The 23923-nt window shown below is 39.6% G+C and overlaps 1 protein-coding gene and 1 long non-coding RNA gene across 3 annotated transcripts in view; one reads left to right on the top strand and one right to left on the bottom strand.

Annotated features, from left to right (window-relative positions):
* The window catches only part of LOC107834110 (uncharacterized), a 52848-nt gene extending 34384 nt beyond the window's left edge, over nucleotides 1–18464 (top strand). The window contains exon 5 of the long non-coding RNA XR_001659891.1: nucleotides 18389–18464. This is a non-coding gene — a long non-coding RNA (uncharacterized LOC107834110). The remainder of the gene's footprint in view (nucleotides 1–18388) is intronic.
* Nucleotides 14472–23923, bottom strand: part of LOC103129152 (sodium-coupled neutral amino acid transporter 4) — a 29688-nt gene continuing 20236 nt past the window's right edge. For both annotated transcript variants that reach the window (XM_007540134.2, XM_007540133.2), the window contains exons 14-16: nucleotides 19094–19238; nucleotides 18474–18571; nucleotides 14472–17767 (exon numbers count right to left, since the gene is read on the bottom strand). In XM_007540134.2, coding sequence (XP_007540196.1) covers nucleotides 17663–17767; nucleotides 18474–18571; nucleotides 19094–19238 — 348 coding nt within the window. In that variant the 3' untranslated portion in view covers nucleotides 14472–17662. The remainder of the gene's footprint in view (nucleotides 17768–18473; nucleotides 18572–19093; nucleotides 19239–23923) is intronic.

Genomic DNA, 23923 nt, shown 5'->3' with positions numbered 1-23923 from the left:
AAAATCAGCTCCAGTTTAGCCAGAGTGAGTGTTTTTCTTACATGTAACATAATAAGACACACAGATGTGCTTTCAGGTTAGAAAGACGTATAAAGTGTGAAATCACTCATCGCAGCTTCACTGCTCACACGGCTCCTGCTGCTTGGCTTTGTGTTGCTATACGTGTGTGTTTGTGTATCTGTCCATGATCCTGTAGTTCTTCAAACATAAAGCCAGTCTCAACATTTCACTGTTCACCAGCGGGGAAAGGACAGAGAAACAAAAGGAAACACAAAGGTGACTTGGTTCAGTCTGCGGCGTAACGTCGGGGCACTGTGTGGGCAAAGGTGTCAGTTTAAAGCAGTCTGTGGTGTATCATTCATTGATGGTACAGTCGTTTACACTCTCACACACAAACACTAACCTTTATTTAGACAGGTTGATTAGCTTTGATACTCATCAGCTACTTTATCAGGTATACCTGTGTAATTTTTTTGTAATTGTTTAGATACACGATGAATTAGCCAACCATATGACAACAACTTCAACGCCTTTGGTGACCTAAAGGACGGCAGCCATGTTGATGTCTGAGCTCAGAGGAGGATTTTGTTCCAGCCAAGGCCTGTGGAATGCCATCTGTCACTGCAAAATATGTTGAACCCTAAAACAGACGGACTTCATTACCACTCCATGTTCTGTCAGCGTAGAACAGGAAACCGAGGCACTGCCTCGCCAAAGCTGAACAACAAAAGAACGCAAGCCTCCATTTTAGGTCTGGGTCAGTCAGATGGTAGGGTGAGACTTTTTTGGAAAGCAGATTCCTTTTCGTGGCGGCATCTTGTTGCTGGAAATATTTTTGTAAAAAAGTAAACGCATCCTCGTAGCCAATCCTCGAGCTGGTTAAGATATCTGCCTCATCAGATGAGTTGGTGAATCTGCTGACCGCGTGAGTGCCCCGTCTAAATTTGAAAACTGCGAGATCTGAAAATGACAGGGATATGACATCTTACATCTTATTGCACAATTCATAATCTGAGGTTAAATTTAAGCTTTTTTCATTCTTGGTGGAGCTAGCTCATGATTTGAAAGGTTATCTGGTTACAAATCAGATTGATACAACTAGCAGGGTTAACCATGCTGAAACTGTGTAGCAACAAGGAAGTTGTTGGGTTGAGCAGAACAGCAACAAAGTTAATAATTTCTAATGAAATTGTGAACAGTATCTTCTAACAAAGCATGTGATCCCTCTGACATGAACATTTTCAGCTTGTGTTGCTAATGTCGACAGTCGCTGTGTGGCTCACTAGCGCGTTAGCTTCCACTGTTCTGAGGATCTACTTACTTTTCAACAAGCTACCACTTGCTGAATTTCCTTGTGCACAAATATTTGTCTATGATGCGTAGGCGGGCTTTGGAGGAATTGTAGTCAGCAATGCATTCAACATGTTAGAATGACACCTATTTCTGAACTGTGATGCTGTGAGCCAGCTGCACGTTGACCGAAAAAACAAAAACAAACCGTCATCCCTCTACGACTTCCTGTTGTGTTTTTTGTTGTTTTCGCCGGTTGTAGCATCCTTTAATTCATCAAGAAAATGTACTTTTGGAATTTCAGTTTGCAATTTTATGGTAAATGGAAACACAGCCACTGATCTTTCTGCTGCAGGTAAGGGAATGTAACGGATAACAAACAAACAGAAGTAACCATTTAAGGAAATGATCCAATTGGAGGTCAGAATTCCAGTGGAAGAGCAGCACTCCCATGATGCTCTCCATCCATAGTCAGATCCCACCTCTTCCTTACATTGTTCATGTCATTAAAATTCTTCTGCATCCTGAACCTGCATTCCATCCACACGCACAAAGACGTACGACGCCTAAAATATTACATTTACAATGTGGCTGAATGTACAAGTCTGTCAGGATTTATCAACGCATTGCTGGAGAGTAAAAAGACTTTTCAAATTCTCCCGTTAACCATTCAGTTTGGATGTATGTTGTTCACGTAAAGAGAAAAGCAAACCCTAATCAGATCCTTACAGCTTCCTGTCTTGTTTGCTGAGATCAACTCGGCACAGGACATGCAACCCGAAATGCCTTCAGTATGATGGTTTCCGGAGTTAAAAAGGAAGTAAACAGCTTCCTGATGCAAGAAAGAGGTGTCTGCTGCCTGTAAATGATCTGACTGAGGCGGCAGCCGTGTCAGAGCGAGCTGTTCCAACATTTACAAGACTGCATGTTATGTTTTTAATAGGCTTTGTAGTTTTCCAGGGCATTGCATTATTAATTAGTTCCCGCCACAATGTAGTTCCAGAAAGGTATTTGAGAGCGGTTCTGATCACATGATTATAAATAGGATTTAGCATAATGTCCTTATTCATAATTATAAATTACCTACCAAAGCCTCATAGAGGATTAGTCCTGGATGGATAAAAATATATTTAAGGAAGTAATTCATTTAGTAAGAATCCACCAAGCTGCTATCTGCAAATGGAACGGCAGGATAAATTGAGTCTGGTGACAGAATGGGCGCAGCAGTTTTAGTGCATCGAACCTATTCTTGGACGTGACTTTATTTCCCCCCCAAGAGTCCTTTCATGTTCTTCATGCGTACATGCTACTATGAGTGCAGGTATTCGACAGAGCGGTGTGACAGAGCATGCGTGATGGATGGGTTTTGTTGTGTGCGCGCTAACCTCCGGGCCCGGCTGTGTTGGCCGAGCACACACGTGTAAAGTTTAATCAGGCTCGGGAATATAGTTATGCAATGCAAGAGGTTTTTCCACAGAAAAAGTTTTTATCTCCCCCCCCCACAAAAAAACAAGCCGACACAAAAGCAAACAAACACGTCTAAAAGAGGAACCACTATCGTACCTTGCATAAGAGGAGATGGTTACTATGGCTGCGGTAGCAGCGAAGGTCAGTATATTCCCTTTGATGGTCGTGTGTTTGTTATTTCTCAACTTATGTGAACTGAAAGCAAAATGACTGAAATGTGTAGCCTACTTCACATCCCACTCCAACTCACTAAACTTCCTGTTTATTTATTGAAAATACCTAATATTAGTAGCAACCACTGCACACTGACACCTACAGTGAATCAGAAAATTATTAATAACCCTTTAACCTTTTCACATTTTGTGTGAAGATGAAAAGGAACCATACATGCAACCCCCATTGGGAAACATGGTGAAGACAGCATCATGCTGTGGGAATGCTTCTCTTCAGCAGGCATAGTCATACTGGATGTTATCGTTTACACACGGACATCTTTTGTGCATGTGCACAATGCTGTAGGGCAGAAAGATGATTCTTTTACACACCTTCCATAGCCGCGCTGCTGCGGTAAAACAATTCCATTAACTAAATAAAACCTGCAGATATAGGTGTTATTCATTTCATGTAGTGAACCGCTGTAAAAGGAAAAAATAATGCAGAAAAAACGTTGCAGAACAACTCAAAACCTTCTTTCCATATTGGCTACACTACACACAGACCCGTTACCGCAGCAACTGACTGCAAACAGCTCCACTAACGTATCAGGGTTCAACACCGAAAAACATGCAAACATTTCCCACATAAAAAAAACAGAGCATTCTGTCTGTTACAGTATTATGTTGTTTAGGTTTGATGTTTATTTTGTGATTATTAATAAGTGATCATTTGAATGCACTGTGGTTGGTTAGCTAATTTACACCTGCTTTGATAATGATCTGTCAGAGAGTTGGTGTGTGGGTCTGCTTTTTTTTTTACACATCACAAACACATCAAAATTCTGCAGTACAGCTACATGTTAAAGTTCTCAAAGTCAAGTTAGCATAGCTGAACTACTACCCTTTCCTTTTCAGTTTTTTATTTTTCACTAACCTGTGATACCCTTGGACTTTGTTATCAAGCTGCCATAGTTTGGACAATTAATAGCATTTTTCTCTTATATATCACATTTAAGATTTAACATTTAGATTTTAGATGGTGGGCGGGATCTTGCGTGTGATGTCATGCTGCAGCGTGTCTGTAGAGAAGCTGGAAGGATGATGTGTTTTTCTAATTGATGCTGGAAGAAAACCAGTTAGAGGCAGAACAAAAGCCCCAAACATACAGTTAGTTCTACAACAGAAAGGGTTAGACTGCGTCATGCCATGTGTTAGAATGGCCTAGTCAAAGTTCAGCTCAAATATAATTAAGAATATGTGGCATCCAATCTGCTTGAGCTGGGTTGTTTTTTGTTTTTTTTTAAACAGAACTGACAGAAAAGTGTCTTAATGTGCCGCTGTGTGGGAACATTCTTGTCTTTGGAAGACCATTTCCTAAGACTTTCACTCTGTTCCCCGTCCTGCAGAGCGTAACAATGCCTTAACTCAGATGGATCTGCAGTAACACCCAGAGCTCTCATGCTGTGTGTTTGCGTACTCTCCATCTTCACTTGCATCGTAAAATCTCTTGGGGTTTCTTGTATCAGTGAGCTCAGTCAGATTTAACTCACAAATTCCAGATACAGAAAGGCAACCAGGGTTCACTGGTTTAAGCATTCCTTTGGTCATAAACCACATTTACAGAACAGTCATCTTTAGCAGAAAGGCATTTTAATGAAAGATTAACACCTGACTAATCTTTTACCTTCCTTAGTACAGGATGTCTTTAGGATTACTCTGGTTGGTGTTGGAGACTAAAGAAGGATTCTCGTTGTTTTCAGCCATCTGCGTTTCATATTCATGCAGAAGGGCTGTGTTATTCTAGATTTATCTTTACCACCACCAGCAGCAGCAGCAGCAGCAGCAGCACATAAAACTGGATAGTTTTCAATCTGCTGCTCAACCACGGAACTGTGACATTTGTTGTCCTTTTTTGAGCTTTACATCATGTTAATCCCTCGTCAAAAACACACCTGGAGTGTTGCTTTGATTCTTTCATGCATGTTTGAGAAATCCTTTCATCTCCATGGCAACCATTCAGCTATGCAAAACACATGGGTGGACCTAGCTCCGCCTTCTTGGAACTGCGGTTTCCAAGCTTCTGAGCTTCCGCCTCACAGAGCAACTCCTCCTCCACTCAGCTCCTTCAGACTAGCCAGCAGCAATTAGCAAACACCTGGTGGAACTGGGGATCTGCTGAGCTCATTATATGAGCTACTCCTGGTAAAAACATTAATAGAGGAGCCATGTTGTAATGACTTCCTGGAGGCGGAGTATCCGAAAGAGTAGGAGTTTCTTAAAGAGACAGAGACCCAATTTCACGTCATTGAAATATGAAAAATTACATAAACATCTATTTAACTTCAATAAATTATGACGTCCGATTTCTCTCAAGTCATATTTGACGTATACAGCATATTTATAACAACCGAAGGTAACAGTTTATAGATTTAGCTATAAAATGATACTTTGTGGATGGAAAACACATAACACCGCCCCTATAATTCTCTTGTTTCTGTGTGATTCACACTATTGTGAATTGTTCTTATATAAGTCCAACTGATGACCGGGTCTCCGCTGCCATTACTGGATGTGTGAGTAAGCGTGTTGCCAAAATAAGTCTACCCTCTCATTGTCAAAGTGTTGTGAACACCGTGGCTTAGCGTAAACTTTGGACGCTTGAATCGCTCGCTTGTTCTCAGCTCAGATGTTTACCTGTAAGCTGAACAAACGTCACGGAAACACACCTCCTGCTCTTACATTTCACAACATACCTTTGGCCCGGAGGGAAAGTTTGACCTCAGCATATTACCAAAGAACAGGTGTGGAATAAACATCCATCTAAACCTCTAGTGCACCACTGTTGCATATTAATATAACGGCTCCACACGTGTTGAGGAAAACACTGAGACCAGGCGCTGCAGTTTGACCTGCTGGTGCCGAGTCATGCCAGGTTGCACACAGGTTGGATTACCTGCAGGAAAAGACACATGCAGCTTCTGAACAGGAACTCCAGCTGAGCAAACACAGACCCAGAACCAGTCCTCATGAGAACTCATTTGGATGTGTTCCAGTACCAGATCATTCCTGTCCTTATTCCTGTTTGCTTTAATAAAGCAGACTCCAAGGCTCAGACGTTCTGAACCTCTGAACCGTCGCGGACAATATTTCCTCCTGGCTGTTTGCGTCCCTCACATGAAAGCGGCACATTTAAGCTCCTCAAAATGATAAATCCTGACTTTTTGTTTTGTGGGTCCTTTAAATCTATATAAGTCTCCTTCCTGGTCGGGATGGAGGCTGGCACCAGGGGCGAGTCTAGATTGTTTCCTTTGAAAATCTTAGGAGGGATGGTACGGTAGATCTCATCTAAATGCACTGCAGTCTTAGATTATAATAAACAGAAAACCATAATTTGAATAATAAAAACTATTTAACCAGACAAAACACATGGATCTGCTTAGCCTTTGAAAACTATGCAGTAGAATTGTTTAAGGTGGATCATTTTTTTAAGTCACATGATTAGCTTACCGTAACTTAACTGTACGCAGCTCTATTTTTAGTACTGTTATGCTAACTCTATTCAGCTTACTTATCAACTTAAAGTTGAAATATTGAACCATTATAGACTGTAAGTTGCCAAATAACTTTAATTACCCCGTTTCTCCTTTATAAAGAGTTTGTTTGTGCGCAGTTGTAGTCTGAGGCTGAAGAGACTGGAGATGGAAATTAGCCACTTGGCTACAATCTCATGTATTAGTTCATTTATAATGCCCCATTTAAAAAAAACAAATAAACTTCAAGCAATCAACAAAAAAATTAATAATTAATGGAAGTTGTAAAACAACAAAAGAAGGATTTCTGTCATTTCCTGACAGAGTGTTGACAAAACGCTATTCTGGATATGAACAAACTGGTTGGTAGCTCTGGTGGGCGTGGCCAGATAGGTTGGCCAATCAAATTTCAAGGGTAGCGGGAGGGTTAGGGTTAGGGTTAGGGTTAGGATAGGGTTAGGGTAAGGGTTAGGGTTAGGGTTAGGGGGTTAGGGTTAGGGGTTAGACCCACCTCAAAGTTTATAGATGTCCATAAACTTTGTCCAAGTTCTGTCCTTGGCTTTTTAACAAAAATAACTTAGAGGAAATCTACAAGGAACACAATAAAAGACAGAATTTTGATAATATATCAAACTTAGAGGAAAAAGTATCAGTATTGGCATCAATGATATTGGCCCTGTATTTATTTCGTATCAGACACCAAAATATCATCATCTTTCTAAAATAATGGCCCAAGTAATTTTTTCCCAAAAATATTTTATTTATTTACTTTTTTGCCTAAAACATCTTTTGGCAAAAAAAAAAGAAAAAAAAAAAAAAAGACTTGGGCCATTATTTCAGGAAGGTGCAGCGATGCACAACTCTATTGACCCTCAACAAACAAACAGCTAAATACACACAGCCAAAAAAAGCGAACCAAGTTACAAAATGCTCTCTGGTCTCCAGTCAGCATCTGTCAGTTGTTTGTTTGAAGCAGGATTTAGAGGAGAGTCAGAATTCACTTTAAATTCTTGAATCTGAGTGGGATTCAACAGGTCAGAGCACTCATACACAAAAAATTTAACTGTAGAGGAAACAATGTCATCCTTCTAAAGAATGTTGTCATGTATAATTTGTCACCACTGACAAAAACAACTCTTCCAACAGTGAACTTTGACCTGAACCATGGGGTCAAACAGGAATCATTTCCTGGATGAGTTGCCCAATCATTGTTTGGATGTTAGTTCATAACGTTAACTCTGCCTATCAGTCGAACAAATGAATCATGGAAGTTTTGACACTCTGGGATCTTTATTGTTCTTTCAGGAAACGCCTATTAATGACTGACAATAAAGATGAAATAATGCAAGCAATAAGATCAGTACCTCTGTAATCTGTATAAATAAAGGTGAAATAATAAAAATTATTCCATAATAAGTATATCATTCAAAGGGAGATGGTGTTACATTTTACTGTACTTTACAGTAAAATGTTTAAGGGTGTGTATTTATAGCTCTAAGCATGTAATGATTAGCAGGTTAGCTAGTTTGGGATCAAAAGTGAAAATGAAATGTAAACAAAATTATTTAACAGATGAAGTATTGTGATTATGTTGGGCTTTGTGTGTAGAGTAGTAGTAGATTGTCTGTTACCTTAACATGTTTGTATCAAGAAATTTGATGTGATGTCATAAATTCAAATTCAAAAATACTGCATTTATCCCAAAGAGAAATTAATAAATATAGTTGTGACTTTAAATTTAATTACAGAATGTTAAAATATAAAATAAAAAGTGTTTGAGCTTTTCTTAATTCTGGAGGACATCTATTCGATTTCCGTTCCTCATATTAGCTGCTCTTGGACTTGGCGCAGCATCCTTCTTACTTACACCTTTATAAACTCAAACAGTGTCATTTTCTTCCAGTCTCTGTTCAGTCTCCATGGCAACCAACTCCAATCCTGGCTAATGGATGGTGCTGGTAGTCTGCAACAGTTGTCTTACTGCACTCAGTGCAGGATTGACCCCATCTGACAGCAGAGCCGCTGCTTTGTCGTCTGGATGGAAGGATGCTAGCTGCCAGGCCGCTGCTATGTCCAGCTGGATTCAGACAAAACTCCGTGAAGCAGAAACTCAGACAAAAAGTTTATTTGAGGGCGTACATGTGGTGTGACTACTTCCTTCCAATCATCCATCCACTGTCTGCTACTTATCGGAAATCAGGTCATGGTGGTAACTGGCCTAGAATACCAACCCAAACCAGAGTTTCCAATCTGTACGTTCCAGGAGTAACCCACAGACTCTATGTTGAGGTTGTGGACACAGTTATTGTTTCATTCATTTAGGAACACAAATATAAGCCTTATTCGGTTCTACAACACCCATCTGGACTGGACAACCAAACCCCCAGGACTTCCCTCTACAGTTCTACAGGAGAACAGAACTGACCCATGGCCAGGATGAAAGGCACACTGCCCTGCTGAGTTCTGGAGTCCATAATCGGTCAACCTGGAGTGAGACACCCAGAGACTCTAAGAAGTGTGATCCCTTCACATGCAGTACAGTGCTATAAATAATCCAGCCGTTTAGCAAATGAGCCAACATTAGCCGTTGAAAGAAGTGATAGTTGCTTTCTGAAGTGTAGCTTGAGGCTGTGATCAGCTAAAGGTTCTGCTGCCTATTGTCAGTACGGACAACCTTTAACTGTCCCGTTGTGTCGTAATTTAACGATGGAAGATCATTGGAACAGATCCAAAGATGATCTTTACCACTCTACTCTAGTCCACGCAAATAACTACCCTCAAGAAATTCCCTTTGGTTGGACTTGCAGTTAGTCCTGGACAAAACAACACAAACATGCAAAGAGTTGCTAACCGCAGGTAAGACAACCAATAGCCTCTAAACACAACCTGTCTTCAAAGAAAAACCAAACCCTGAATCATCCCTATGAGATCACGTCTTAACCGTAATGCTAACCCTGTCATTGTTTCTATTGCAAGTTACCATTTATCTGAACAAACTGAAGAGTGTGTACTTGGGACTGGATGCAGCAAACACATTTGATAACTTTCTTGGCCCGACAGTAGCATGTGAAAGAGCGTCTGCTATCTGTTTGAACACATAGCAAATGCCTAGAGCTTTTGCTGAAAGGCTGGGACGTGTTTGGATGCAAAATGACTCAACTTTGACGTAGGATTGGAATAAATTCACCTGAAAAGTTTATTGAAGAAAGACTTAAGGACCCACATCTGACTCATGACGCCAAATGGAGATTATGTGAGACACACTTAAGCTGTTGAACTCTGTTGATCAAAACCGCGTGGTCCTTAAAGATTCAGACAGGTCAGAGCTTTGATCTCTTTGTGTGTGCGTCAGGCTGAGTGGTTGTTCTGTTACACCTAGATGTGGTTTCTCTCACCATGTTGATATCTCTGCCGCTGTGTGAGTCGAGTGCCGTCCAGCACTTTGCAGTCAGAGCAAATCAAAGAGCCAACTTGGATGGCTGACACTTTACAGTGTTAGGAGGAGGGCCGGTCAATCCAAAAGAACTTGGTGTACTGCCACGTATTCAACGTTTCCCTTTGGTCATTTATGTAGGTATTTATGTCATAAAATTTGCCCATTTTTTTAAAACATTAATTTTTATCCCTCTGATCCCAGAGGGAATGACTTGTGTCACCCAATGACGAAACTGTTCCAATCTGGCTGTAAAAATAGTTTGACAACTTGGACAAAAAACTGACAGCTTGACTGAAAATAGTAATAATCCTTCAGCAGAAAGCGAAACATATTTTCTAGACAGTAGGTAACATACTTTTGTGTTAAAGTCATGGGAGAGTATCATCCGTTTACATGATGGAATATTTATATTAAAACTGGCTTTGAAAGCAAAGTTGTGTGTTTTTAACATCAGATTGATCCAGGTGCCTGTGTATGGTAGGCACACCCAATTTTATAGGCTGGACCTTCTGGCACTGTGTTAATTAATTTGGTCAAGATTTTATGTCGCAGACAGGAACTCATGAGTTTCATTTGGTTAATATAAATCTAGGTAAGGAAAAAGCTCACATGGGATTCATCAAGGCTCCCTTCTCAGACCACTTTTGTTCAAAATCTTGCACTTTGCTGATGACACACAATTTTCCATTTTTTTCTGTCACTACTGGGTCACGGCCTCTTACAATCTCTGATTTTAGGGTGTTCATGATATTGAGTTGATAGACCAGCGTAAGCTTTAGCTTAATACAAAAAAAACTGAGGTCAAAATACCTTTGGTTTCAAAACTGCAAAGTCATAGTTCAGATTGAAACTGCACTTAAAAACCTAACTAAAAACCAGGACCATGGGGAAACCATGAACAGTACGGTCTAGACTAACATAAATGAATCTGGTCAGAAGTGCCTCGATATGCAGACAGCTCAAACCTTGAGGAAGATTGACTGCTGGAATGAAGAACAGGTGAGTCTAATTAACAGAATGTGGAACAGCTGTGAGGAAGGATGAGACGTTAGGAAGCTCACACACAGCTGTGTCAACATTATACACTTATTGACAGAATCTAAAACAAAACCGCCCACTGACAACTAAAAATTATTCAAAGTAAGATTGAAAGCTTCCTTTTAGGAAAGAGTGTCGAAAGAATTTTAAGGTTCTGATCTGTCCTTTCAGCTTTTAGCGTCTCTGTTCTTGACTGGAATACAACTCCTCTCACTTTTATATACATATATGTGTCAAACTAACGTGACTGCAGTTTGTAGAATGATGCTGCTGAGAATTTTTCCCACACAGACAGTAGGTTAGTAACGGTGACTTTATTCCTGGAATTTACCCCCCGTACAGAACAGCACAGTTAATCCTAATAAAAAGAAGATTTGGGGGGTGAGGGATGAAGGGAGGAAGAGAGAAGGAGTAGTGTGTGTGTGTGTGTGTGTAGGTGTATGTGTGTGTGTGTAGGTTGGAGTCAAAGAGGTCAGATGAGAAATAAAGACAGCCAACTACTGGAATCAGGAAAAGAGAAGAGCATAGATCTGCTGGTCTTTTGTCACAAATACGACACCAGACACGTCTTAGTTTGATCCAAATGTTTAGTTAAAAACAAAGTTAAAAATCTAAATGCCACATATTGCCAGTCCATTCAATAAACAGTCATTTTCACTTCACATGGGAAAGTCCAAACAGATTAACAGCGACCGAGCTTTTCAGTGCCATTCATTCACCTTGAACTTTTCACATTTTGTCACATTCCAACCACAAACTACAATGTATTTGATTAGGATTTTTGTTTGATGACCCAACAGACTGTAGGGCGTAGCTGGTGTTTTTCCATATATGTATTATGGGTGTTCAACAGTAGTTTAGGTTTAGTTAGTACTGATCAGGAGGCGTCATACTTTTTCCACTCATTAATGAATATTTGGGAAAAACAGAATGATTATCCGTGCGATTTCCCCAATTTAACTGGGACATTACGAGGAAGTATGAAACATCCAGAGTAGATGCAGGATACAGGTTTAACTACGCAAATTGGAATTACTGAAGGGAAAGACAAAGAAGAGGACAGGATGGCACGGCGTTTTTGAATGACTTAATGGCAAACCTATTAATATGTGATTTTAATTGTTTCTTATTCAATGGAAACAACGCAACTGAAAATTAATAACATGAAGGGCATTCATGGTATTAATGAATACCATGATTACCAGTAATGAGTTACTGCACTTTAATGAGTGCATTAAAGTTTCTCAGAGTGTATAAAGCATTCTTCAGCATTTCAGAGAAACTCGTTGCGTGGGAGTTAATAAGGAATCCTCTCACAAGCAGTAAAAACAACGAGGTTCACATTCTGTCAACAGGTACAGTACTGTAAAAACTAATTGTCCCCTCCAAAGATTTACTCTATTTTTCTTTTTTTTTCTTTGTCGTTTCAAATAATCGAAAAACCGTTCACACTGGGTAAGACACAATGCAGTCCAAGCAGGATGGTGGATCAGTAACGTGTTCTTAGTAGCAAGATGTATCGCCTTTGGTGACTAGAATAAAATCAATCTATATATTTTAAAAAAACTGCCTAAATCTGCAAGGGGACAAACACATTTTAACAGCATTGCATCTACAAAACCCTTTTAAGCAAACCTAAAGGCGAACCTGGCGATTCTCCAAATGTGGGCCGCTATTACACCATTCAGCGGGGACGGGACATATCATATGGGACGGGACATATCATATGGGACGGGACATATCATATCATGTCCCGTCATCTAAAGGACAGCTGCTGGTGCAGCAGCTCCAGCTGAGACCGGTCGTCGCTGGCTGAGATGTTCAGCTGCGTTCGCGTTGCAGAAATCTTGGCTCCAGACAAAACCTGGTGGTGACCCACTAACTGAAATAGAAATGCACTTCAGGTGTGGAGACGCGGGGCCGGGGCCGGGGCAGAGGCGTTTAGCAGTTACCAATGTGGTGCAGCACCCATGAGACGAGGTGTTCGGGTAAAAAAAACCCCTGCACATGTTTTTTTTAGTTCACACTCAACTTGGCATAATTCCTTTGGAATTATTATTACCTTAAAAAACACAGTATTTGCAGAATTTGCTACAAAGTTAACCCTTGTTCGTGTGAGGACTGAGGAAAATGATACAGGTTTTATGGGTGTGGGGTCGGTTGGACCCCATTTCTAAACAAAAGGGTTAAGCTTTGAAATTACTGCCATAAAATGAACGAACGGGTCTCAGACGGCCTGGAAATGCAAAAGATGACTAAAAATCCCTGAAACTTTTAAATTTGCTGCTGAAAAAAAGATAAGGTGGGATTTTAGTTCTTTCAGTCGAAGTTCCATATTTCTATAGATTTAATCAAAGATATAGTTGCATAAAGTCATTGGCTGTTTTCATTCTGTGGTCTTACAACTTCAAAGACTTTAATAAGGATTTCTACGAACCTTTTAAATAACAGCTGTTCATGTATTTATTGACATTGAATTGTTGAAATTTTGCAATGGAATTTATTTAGGGGTACACAGTATAGGGAGTTGAATAAAAAAATCACCCAGGTTTTGATACTTTTATTTGTAAAAATCTGCTGCAAACCATCTACCAGTGTCCCTCCAATGCCGAGTGCAAACGAGACAGTTCCGGTGATAATTTAGAAAATCTTGCAAGACCCTGTATTTGTAATATATGCTATTATTTCTTTATAAAAGCGACACACACAAAAAAACGAGACAATTTTATTTTTCTTGTCACATTTTTATTGTTCATCGTAATGAAACAGCATCACTGATACAAAAAAAAAAAACAATAATAATAAAACACTCTCTAAGTAAATTACAAATCTGAATGTTTAGCCTGATCCGCAGGGAGTAAAGACACTGGGAACAGCACAAACATTGAGCCAGTGCTTCTCCGTGCCTGAGGGTCCGTAGAAAACTAAGGCCCAGGTGGTTTGGTTCACCCTTCTCTCGAATCGGCATTTGCTGGTGTCTGCTTTAGGAAAAGCACAAGGAGGCCGTTTGTCTGTGCCAGCACAAAATGCGTCTGTCTGTACAGCATAGGCTGAGGTAAAATTCTTCGACGCTGTACGCAAACATGTGGGGGACAAATGAATCCAGACCGAGGACCTGAGACACTTAGAGGGTCAATGTGTAGTGTGGGTAGTTATACTTCTTCGTAAGACGACCCAACCTGAGGAGGCGATGAATCTCTTACATTTAACTGAGGTCAAAAAACATTTGTAAAATCAATACTGAACATTCATGGCACTTCTTCAATAACAAAGGCATCTTTGCTTTATCAGGCTAAGAAATGCTTTGATTCAAGTAAAGTTATACAAAAAGAAACTTCACCCAAGATGTTTCTAGGACAGCATTGATACACATTGCAAGCCTCTGTAAGATAGGACCTTCAGCTTTGAACGATTGTCGCGGTACAGTGGGGAGTTGAAATATTGTTGTGCATTTTTGTTATCCTGAGGCAAAAAGAAATTGTCTTGCTTTCATGATTTAGCTTTACTGAACCCAGAGCATAACTGAAATGTACTGCCTTAATTCTGATGTGTTTCGGGAAAATAATGCTATTGTGATCCAATAGATGTAAGGCATTCTGATCCGGAAAGGTCACGCTAAAACATGAAAAAATATGTGTGTAAGGAGAAAACATTCTACAAATGTACAAGCATCGCAGAGAGAGAGAGAGAGAGAGAGAGAGAGAGAGAGAGAGCAAGTTGCTGTCATACAGCAAGAGAAAAAAAAAGGTCTAACACTCATCCACATTTATATATAATATATATATATATATACTAAAAACAAAACAATTGATTGTAAAAGGCTTCTCAAGTACAACCCCCCACAACCCACTCAACGATGAATGTCGGTGTACCATGTCGGTGTACCATAAAATAAAGATTATTTACACAGCATGTACAATTGTCCAAAAAAAGACCACGTTTGTAATTCAAAAACATGCACATAATACACTATTTCATTTGAAATATCTATTTGCTTCACGTACGTAGATCCACAAAGGATCTATAAATGTCCACTTTGGCAGGGGTATGTTTGGGTATGTTAACATAACGGCACAATTATTGAAGGTGGAATCAGACGAATCTGAGATTCTCATGTCGTCACCAGCTACTTTACAAAAGGCACGTGTTTTAAATGCCAAAAATGTAGAGAAATAAAAAGTATCCGAAAGGCACAATTTAGGTCTCCATTTTAAAATGTAGGTGATAGGCATTTAAGGCAGCTGTAACAACGAATTGCTGAATATTAACGGACTTTAGCTTAGCGACTGAACAGTGTTGTTAGCCAAACAGTGAGTGTCCCAGGTACGTTTTAATATGTCACTTCTCTTGAAATATCACAGTTTAAAGAACAGCTACTTTGTGTTTCCGAGAAATAAAAACTATATGTTGCTCAATTTGTAGCAAAAAATTAAGGCAGAAAGACAAAAATGTCTTACATTTATGAGCTAGATATACAGCTAGCAGCCAGAGATGGTTAAGCTAGCATAGCTGGAATGGAAAAATCCTTTAGAAAAAATGTGATATTAAGTGTTAGCACTTTGGGGAAACGGATATTTATTACTTTAGAAATGTATAACATTCATTTTAAATTTCTAACCACCCCAAACATTTTTTGTTGTAAAATTGTAAATTTGAGAGTTTGAATTTGAGAATATAAAATAGTTTTGTGTATAAACAGCTAGTTGATTTCTTGCCAAGGATCAGCAAGTAGCTGTAACATTAACTTCATATGCAGCATTTTCTTAAGAGAGCTTTTCTTAGCTACATAAATGACTTTCCAGATTTATAAAATATGAATATAAAATTAAATTAGCAATAGCCCTATATCTGTGTATTGGCTTTAAATTTGCACTAATAAAGAATTAGGAAACATAGCATGGATGATGTGCAGCATCCAGCTGATGGCTATTCATGATACCACGGCTAAAATGGGAAGATGTTTTAATTTGACATTTGTGTTTGCCCACTTTTGTCCAAATTATTGATAACTGGTAATTATTGGGGGCTTTAAAACTAAATGCTTTGGGACAGCTGATGTTATTTGTAGCTTTTGATAATGATGAAAAAGACAATTGCAAATCAAGTTACTCCTTAAAAAACGATTTAGTACAAAAGCGTTACAAAGACATTTATCAAACACCTATTGATTAGCATAGCACTTACTTTGACTATAACAGACTGTAACAGACATTATTACTATGTTGAAATCCTTCACTACTTTCTCTAAAAGTTGTAGTTCATTGGTTTGACTTTGAAATAGTTAAATCTGAAGTGTGAAATAAAAAAAATGTAAGAAGTAATTTTTTTGAGTAAAGACCTTCACATACATCTGATCTGCCCCTATTTGTTCAGTTTTCCTCTCAGTTGAACCACAATATTCTGTTGATGTTTAGCTACCACCTCAAATCTGAGGCTAGAAAAATATGTTTCTCCAGTTCTTCCAAGTTGGAAAAAACCCTAACTGGACCACATGTTGAAACTGTAATTACATCAGTCACCAACTTCAAACCAATGTGGCCATCTCACACGTATAACGGGTACCTAGCTAAAGTAATGAGCTGTTCCTCGTCTCTGACATCATTTCCAAATCTGAGCTGCAATTTCTAGAAAAGTCAGCCGGGCTCCAGCCTAATATCAGCAGGTGGCTGCAAACTTAGCTACAAATGTAGCATTCACATGATAAACGTTTGAACTAAGAGTTAAGAGTTACGATACAAATACATAACAAGAGATGTTACGGATATTTAGTGAAACTATTTCAGCTTTCGCTGATGAAACTCTAGTTACCTCTGGATGTTTCAGCTAACTCTGTGTAAAAGCAACACAAGTGATTCTCCGTCCAGCAGTCTAGTCCTACTTTATGTCTGATAGGTTATTCCAGTAGGCATGCTGCTTGAAATGACCCTTCGTCTTCGCGTAACCTGAACAACAGAGAACTCTATGATATGTACAATGCTACTTAATGCAGTAGCTACAGGTGATTATGTACATCCGTCTCCTCCATGTTCAGAGTTCTGTATGACAGTAATACTGAAAAGCACCTTCTTGTACGCAGCTGGCCAAGACGATCGTCCTGACGAACGCAGACTTTGGCAAGGTTTCTGATTTTTTATTTTTATTTTTTTTAAATAAATTTAAGTGGGGGGGGGGAGATTATTTTTCCGCTTAACCGTCTTTGTTGATTAATTTCATGGACAGTAGCTTAAAGAAATACATGTTTTGATATGTGTGCATATATTTGATATGAGTGGGGGTGTCTACTGCATCTCCACATAAAGTGAAAAGTAACTGAAGTGCTTGTTTTTCATGGATGACGACACACTCCATTTGTAAATGTAGCTTAATTTTAGAAGAAAGAGGAAAACGGCGGGAAACGCCATCACCTGTTCCAGCCCTGCGGTCCAATCACAATGCTGTTCTTCAAGTGAAAGATTTGCTCAGTATCTTCACAGCTGGAAGTACGATATCGTCATCGCAATGATGATTCCAGACTGCCTGTAACGGCGTATTACATCAAAGTCTGAAGTTGTTACATTCTAACGTACAAAAGAAAAAAAAAAAAAAGTCCTCCAAATGATGTTCTGAGGATGCAGCATATCCGGTCGATGCACTGAAGATTTTCTGAATAATTCAATCGAGGGAAGTGATGAAGATCGTGGTGTGGATGGAAAAGGGATGACTGCTGCTTTCTTAAATATAAATCCGAAAGTGAGGAGGAGGGGTCTTTAATGGGCGTGGCTGGTGCCGGGTGGGTGATGGATCCAGTCGAGAACGATCAGCGACAAGCTGCCAATCATGAAGACCACCCCCACGGCCAGGAAGACCGCCGCCTGGAGAGAGAGACGGGAACAAGAAGGGATTCTGGGTAAGGAGGCAATAAACTGGGGTCGCCTGGAGATGTATTCCCTGCCTATCGGTCAACTCAAGTTTGTTAGTTTAGCACATTCAGCAACAAGGCAGTTGCTTTATGCCATTAAAACATCATAAAGTCATCAATTATGAAACAAGCAATAAACATTACATTTTGTCAAATGCAATCATCAAAATCATCAAGCATGAAGCATATTGACCAAAGTTCCAGTTATTATGAATCAATGGTAACTCTACATTTGGGTTGTTTCTGGAGGTTTGTTCCAGTTTTGTGGTGCGTGGAAGCTGAATGCTGCATCTCCATGTTTGGTTCTGGTTCTGGCGATGCAGAGCAGAACCAGAACCTGAGAGGTCTTGAAGGTTGATTCTGTTCTGGTAATCATTGCGACTAAAGATAAAAATTTCTCTAGATCTCGCTGCGACCTTAGTCTTTGAGTCTTGGAGATGTTCTTCAGGTGATAGAAGGCCCAGTTTGTTACTGTCTTTATGTGGCTCTGAAGGTTCAGGTCTGAGTCAATCACTGCTTCCAGATTTTAGGCCTGATCTCTAGTTTCTATCTGAAATAACTCTCTCCTCTTTAGGTCCAAAGACAAAGACTTCAGCCTTGGTGGAGAAAGACAGAGAGCTTAGAAGAGCAGTATAAACCTAATGGCAGTGCACACTTACCGAAATCTTCTGCCAGGAGTTGTATGGTAACGACTTAACCAGGCGGAGGTAGAAGGCAGCAGGAAGGATGAAGATGAGCATTGTAGCTGCAGAAGCACCTGCAAACAGAGGGGAAGAAGGGCTCATTAAAGCACGCAATACCCAGTTGCACTCAACAGGTTGCAATTTATGGTAAGTGAGGACTAGAATTTTCTTCATATTGTACACTGATAATACATAGTTTACTACTTAATTGTAGGTTAGGTTGCAGTAGTTTTCCCGTTGCTTCAGCAGATATCTCTTTACTTCCTAACTGCCTGCCCTCCTACAGAATGTGCCCTATTAGATATTGAGTGAGCAAGCAGAAAAGCTGACAAAATGCTCCTCCTGCCAAGCTAAAACTGCACCGAGGACAGTCATGACTCGCAGAGCGAGACCCTTGACGATTTAGGTTGCGGTTCTTCCTGCTGTAAGCAAAAAAAAGAAAAAAAGTAGGGCACTTCTAAACTTCTCTTTGAGTGCAGGAGGTTTAAATGACTCGATTATTTTTAGCATTGAGGTGTTGACCGTCTGCCGTCGGTAGCTTCATGTGTCCACCCGACTGATAAGACTAATAAAAGAAACCGTGAGTCAGGGCTTACCGATGAAGCCAAAGATGTCCCTGATTGTGGGAACGAAGATGACCAGCATGTTGTTGAAGGCCAGGATGAGCGCGGCGATCACCAGGTGGCGAGTCCAGCTGAAGTCACGGCCCTTGAAGAGCAACGTGGTGATGGAGGAGCGGATCTGAGAGGAAACAAGTCAGAGTGTTTAGGGGTTGCACTTTATTGCCACATCTAGAACTGTACAGATCCATCTGACATAAAGGAGGCTTCACAGACACAAACGCGAATTTTAATGTGTTTTAGGGTGCGTTCACACTGCAAGCTATAACGCTCAATTCCAATATTTTGTGATTTTATTTTCAGAATTAAATGCCACTTTTATGAGATCTCCTGTGTGAACCCGAAACAACCTAAAAATGTCCTGCATGTGCAGTAGAGGACACAGTAATGTCACATGTAGCGAACACGCTCAGTGTTTGCAGAAGTAAATATGGACAGTAATGGTGGACTGTATCTTGTGATTTTAAAGTTGTTGTCAAACCAGAACCAGCATGTTAACAATTATCGTCCCCCATGGTTGTTGTTTTTCTTCCTGAATGCTGAATAGAGACATTTGTCGAGGGTCAGTGACATACAGGTCGGAGGAATGCTACCTATACGTACAAACACAAGGTCACATTTGAAAAGATCGAATGCGTGTTGGACTGAGGACCACATAGCCAAGCGGTTGGCGTTGCATTTGTGGAATATTCAATCTGTGTTGTTCAGACTTTCATCAAAAGATCAGATGAAGGTCACACAAGGGCAAAAGATTCAGATTTTGGTCACTTCAGGCTGCAGTGAACGTAGCTTGCATCCCAACTCTTCAAACGTTTTCACATAAGATCTGCAAACCTTGCCGTCTTTAATGAAAGGTTTATGTGATAGACCAACACGGTGCCTCATAAGTAGCATGCATCTATATTTAGGCCCCCCTTCTGCCAGCCTTGTGACTTTCTTCCTTCAAAATAGACATTAGAATAATGTTCCCTTTCTCAGACTTGGTGTCTATGGGTATGTTCCTGAACTGGGTGTGTTTGTTTAAGAAAAGACGGGAGGTAAAGTAGCAGATCCCAGCTAAGACACCTTTTTGCTGGTTAAGCCTCCTCACTGGGGGAAAGGTTGTGGGGATCAGGAGAAGCCCAAGGCACCGTGGATTGGTGGGTCACGGGGGGAAAGGTAGAAAGGAAGTGGTGTTTTAGGTTGGGGATTATCTCCCGCAGTGCAATGGGGCTAAGAGGTTGCATCAGCCACCAGTGAGAAAAGGGCGGGCTAAAAATGCAGGGAGGGAGGGACGGCAGGAGTTGCTGTTGGCAATTTTCATTCTTACTCATCGTTCTGCTTTACCTTTCTCACCCAAGTGTGTCGCTTTAAAACAACTGAGCAGTCATGACTTGCACATCTCAAGGAGGCCAGGTCGTATCAAATCTTCCCCAGTGCTGGCAAAGCTCAAGTCTTTTAAGCCTGGGTTAGAGAAGAGGTTTATTTATGCTTCACTGCTAGGTACAAATTCTAATTATCTTGATTTTCTATGCTGCCAGATTGAACCAAGGCGCCACTGAGATGCTTACACCATTAGATCCACTGCCAAGAAATTGTCTCCATTTGTTCCAAAACTCATATCATGCCATAAATCTAAGATCTTCATCAGCCTTCCTTCCTCCCTCTCTCCTTCCCAGAGGTTTGTGCATAATTTGGTCATCCTGGAAAAGTCGAGCCTGCATGCTGCTTTTCTCTCCATGGCACCAAACCATTCAGCACAGGCCTGCTACCTGGCACGAAGCCTTTGGAGTTCACCGTGTGATATTTACACACTCTGCTCCTTAGTATTTACTTGTAGAGCCAAACTGAGCAGGATACATCTGGCTTTGGCCTGTTGGAAACAAACCAAAGACAAGGTGTCTGCTGTATGCGCCTGCCGACAGGGTCGTATTTTCACTCCACACCCGAGTAAAGTGAAACACAAACTACACACACTGAGGCTGATGTAAGATCTGAACCATATTTCTGCTTTGTGCTTCGCTAAAGTAAACGTGTGGCTGTCGGCGCACAAACTGTCGGCGCACAAGGCAAGTGAGAATGGAAAGTATCGGCAGCAATGGTAAAAAGTCCCTCACGAGTAAAAATACTCAACAGGAAAGTCACCTCAAAGGGTTTGTGGGCTAAGGAAGCACTGAAGCATCAACGGAAACTAGACACCCAAATAAGAACCTTCTGAAAAAGAGCAGTTCCCTTTTTCAACCAAAACAAACAGAACTCAATGGGTAGAATGGTGAGCCCTCTAGTGGCGACACTGGCTCACTACAGGACCAACTAACTAATATTAAAGATTTAATATTTAGAAAACAGATTTTTTTTTACAGAATTTAAAAAAAATAAACATTAAATCGTCAAATGGGAGAGTAATGTGGTTTTTGATAAGTAAATAAATAGATTTTTTAAAGTGAAATTCAAATGTATGTTTATTTGTTATATTGCAAAGTCATTTTATTCAGTGCCTTAGAAATCCAAGAATGAATTACATGTTTTATTTTAATCAACTAGTACAGTTCTACACAGTTTACATCTTTATTTGAATGTTAAAATAGCTGAGTATGAAATTTCATATTAATGCGTTTGATACCATCTTTTCCATGCAGTTTGAAATTTATTTGTAAACTAAATGCATTTTAATGTTCAAATTCTTGTTCATTTATGTTATAGCTAATTTTTCAATTTGCTAAAGCTGCAATCTATAATTCTATTTTATTTGAGCTAATTTTCCATTTTTTTTGGTAAGTTTTACCAAGGTAGAAATTAATTTTAACCATGATTTACTTTGTTCTGATTAAACGTTTTAATAATATTTTAGATTTTCTAATAAGACATTTTTTTCTGTATGTTTTAGATTTGTTAATGTAATTTTTTTTCTGTAAGTTTCACATTTCAATATTTTTCTACATCTCTATCTCATGTTTCCACATTTAGATGCTGCCATTTGTATTGTAGCTGCCTTACTAAAACAACTATTTTAATGTCTACGATGGTAAGATGGCGGTGGCCTTCACCCGTGGCCTGGTTGGCCTGAGAACTGGGACATGTCTGCCTCCACATAAAGCCCTTTCATTATGTACCGGATCCCAGGAAAAGCCCTGTGTGATCTGGGCGCCGTTAGCGTCTGCCCTTCATGTGACCGCTCACCCCAGCACACACGTGAGCTTTCAGGTTGCACACACATCTACATGCGCTATCTTCGCTCACATCTACTGCGTTGCCATGGGAGCCGAGGACAGTCGGCAGACAAAGCTAACGTTAATCTCTCGCTGAAGGTCGTCGGCGTTTTCCTTCAAAAAACCTGCCAGGTGGATTCAGGAGGCCGGACGGAAACTTGGCAGAACAACGGTGAGACAAAGCAGTTCTTTGGGTTCAATGCTGCACATTCGTCTTTATCAGTCTCCCCACTGTGCAGCAGCGGTTTAATTAACAGAATGAATAGTTATGGTGAGTTAATGAAACATTCCTAACTCTGCACACCTGCGACTCTCTAATAAGAATGCCAAGTGGAGTACTGCGCTCCCTCAGCTCTAAGCTGGCTCATTTATTTGCATGCTGACAGCGACAGGTTCTTCGTTAGAACTAATTTATGTGAAAAGCCAATGACTCATGTATTTTACAGCCGTAGTTTTATACAGGTTAAAACCAGTTTTGAAAGCACTCACAAAGATTTTAATGAGATTTTGATGACGTTTTTGATGAAACCTGCATTTATGCATTCCAACTGTGCTTCTTATTAAACTTTTGTTCTTATCACATTTCTACTTACTTGTGATTATGTAATCCTTAACGTGAAGATAAAACTTTTACCTGAAAGTAATTTCCATAGTTTTTTTTTATAGAACAATGTAGCATCAAGAAGAAGAAACTTAAGATTTTTTTCTTTCTTTTGCTTGTTTTCTACAATGAGCAATTTTAAAAACAGAATCACCTTAAGCTCAGTTATTATTATTATTATTTTTTTTTTAAAGGGGTAGTTGATACCTTACTTCCTTAGCATGAAGATGAAACTAACTGATTTATATTTTTTTATATATTAAATGCTTCCCTTTTGTCCGGAAGCCAATTTTTTACAAGCACTACAAAAATTCCAAAAGCCAAATATTTTTAGTTTTAACTAAAGCTAAAACTAGCTTGCTTTAATTTATTTTGATTATTTTCATGCTAAAACAAAGTAGGTATTAAGACAAATGTTGGTGTTTCAAAGAGGCTTAACTCATAGTTGGCATTTCTTTATACAAATGACTGGCTAGTATTTAATTAGATCAAAACACATAATTACAGATAATAGCTAGCTAAAAACTACAAGCAGCATTCAACTGCCAAAACTAGCTAGCTAACTATGTCTAGGCCTCTAAGATGATGTTCTTCCTTCTTGACTTCAAAGTTACTTCTTTTATCAAAAACATAAAGAGGGGTTAGCTTTAGTTAGAGCTAAGTTAAGGTTTTAAAATGTTTAATTGTTAAACACAAATAGCTTAGTTATGTGGTACACAGTTACTGGAAGGTAACATTTAGGCTAAATATTACATGTATTTTAGCTATAGCTAAAACTAGCATGCTTCTACTATTTAAAGGTAAAGAAACATTACTATTGCTAAATATTTCATTCTTGCCGTAAAATAGAAATGATTTTACAATTATTTTTGTTTAAAATAAAACACTGTTGAGTTGAAGATACGTTAGCTAGTGTGTGGCACATTCTGTTAAACAATTTATTAGCTACTCTCAGTTCTGTTAAAATGCGTAACAGCTAGTGAAAAAGTTACATGTAGTAACCAGCTTAATTACAGC

The sequence above is a fragment of the Poecilia formosa genome, unplaced genomic scaffold, assembly GCF_000485575.1.
Source record: "Poecilia formosa unplaced genomic scaffold, Poecilia_formosa-5.1.2 Scaffold520, whole genome shotgun sequence".
In the NCBI taxonomy this organism is placed as follows: Eukaryota; Metazoa; Chordata; class Actinopteri; order Cyprinodontiformes; family Poeciliidae; genus Poecilia; species Poecilia formosa.
Note: the sequence above shows the minus strand (reverse complement) of the source record. Positions and strands in the feature narration are given on the sequence as shown.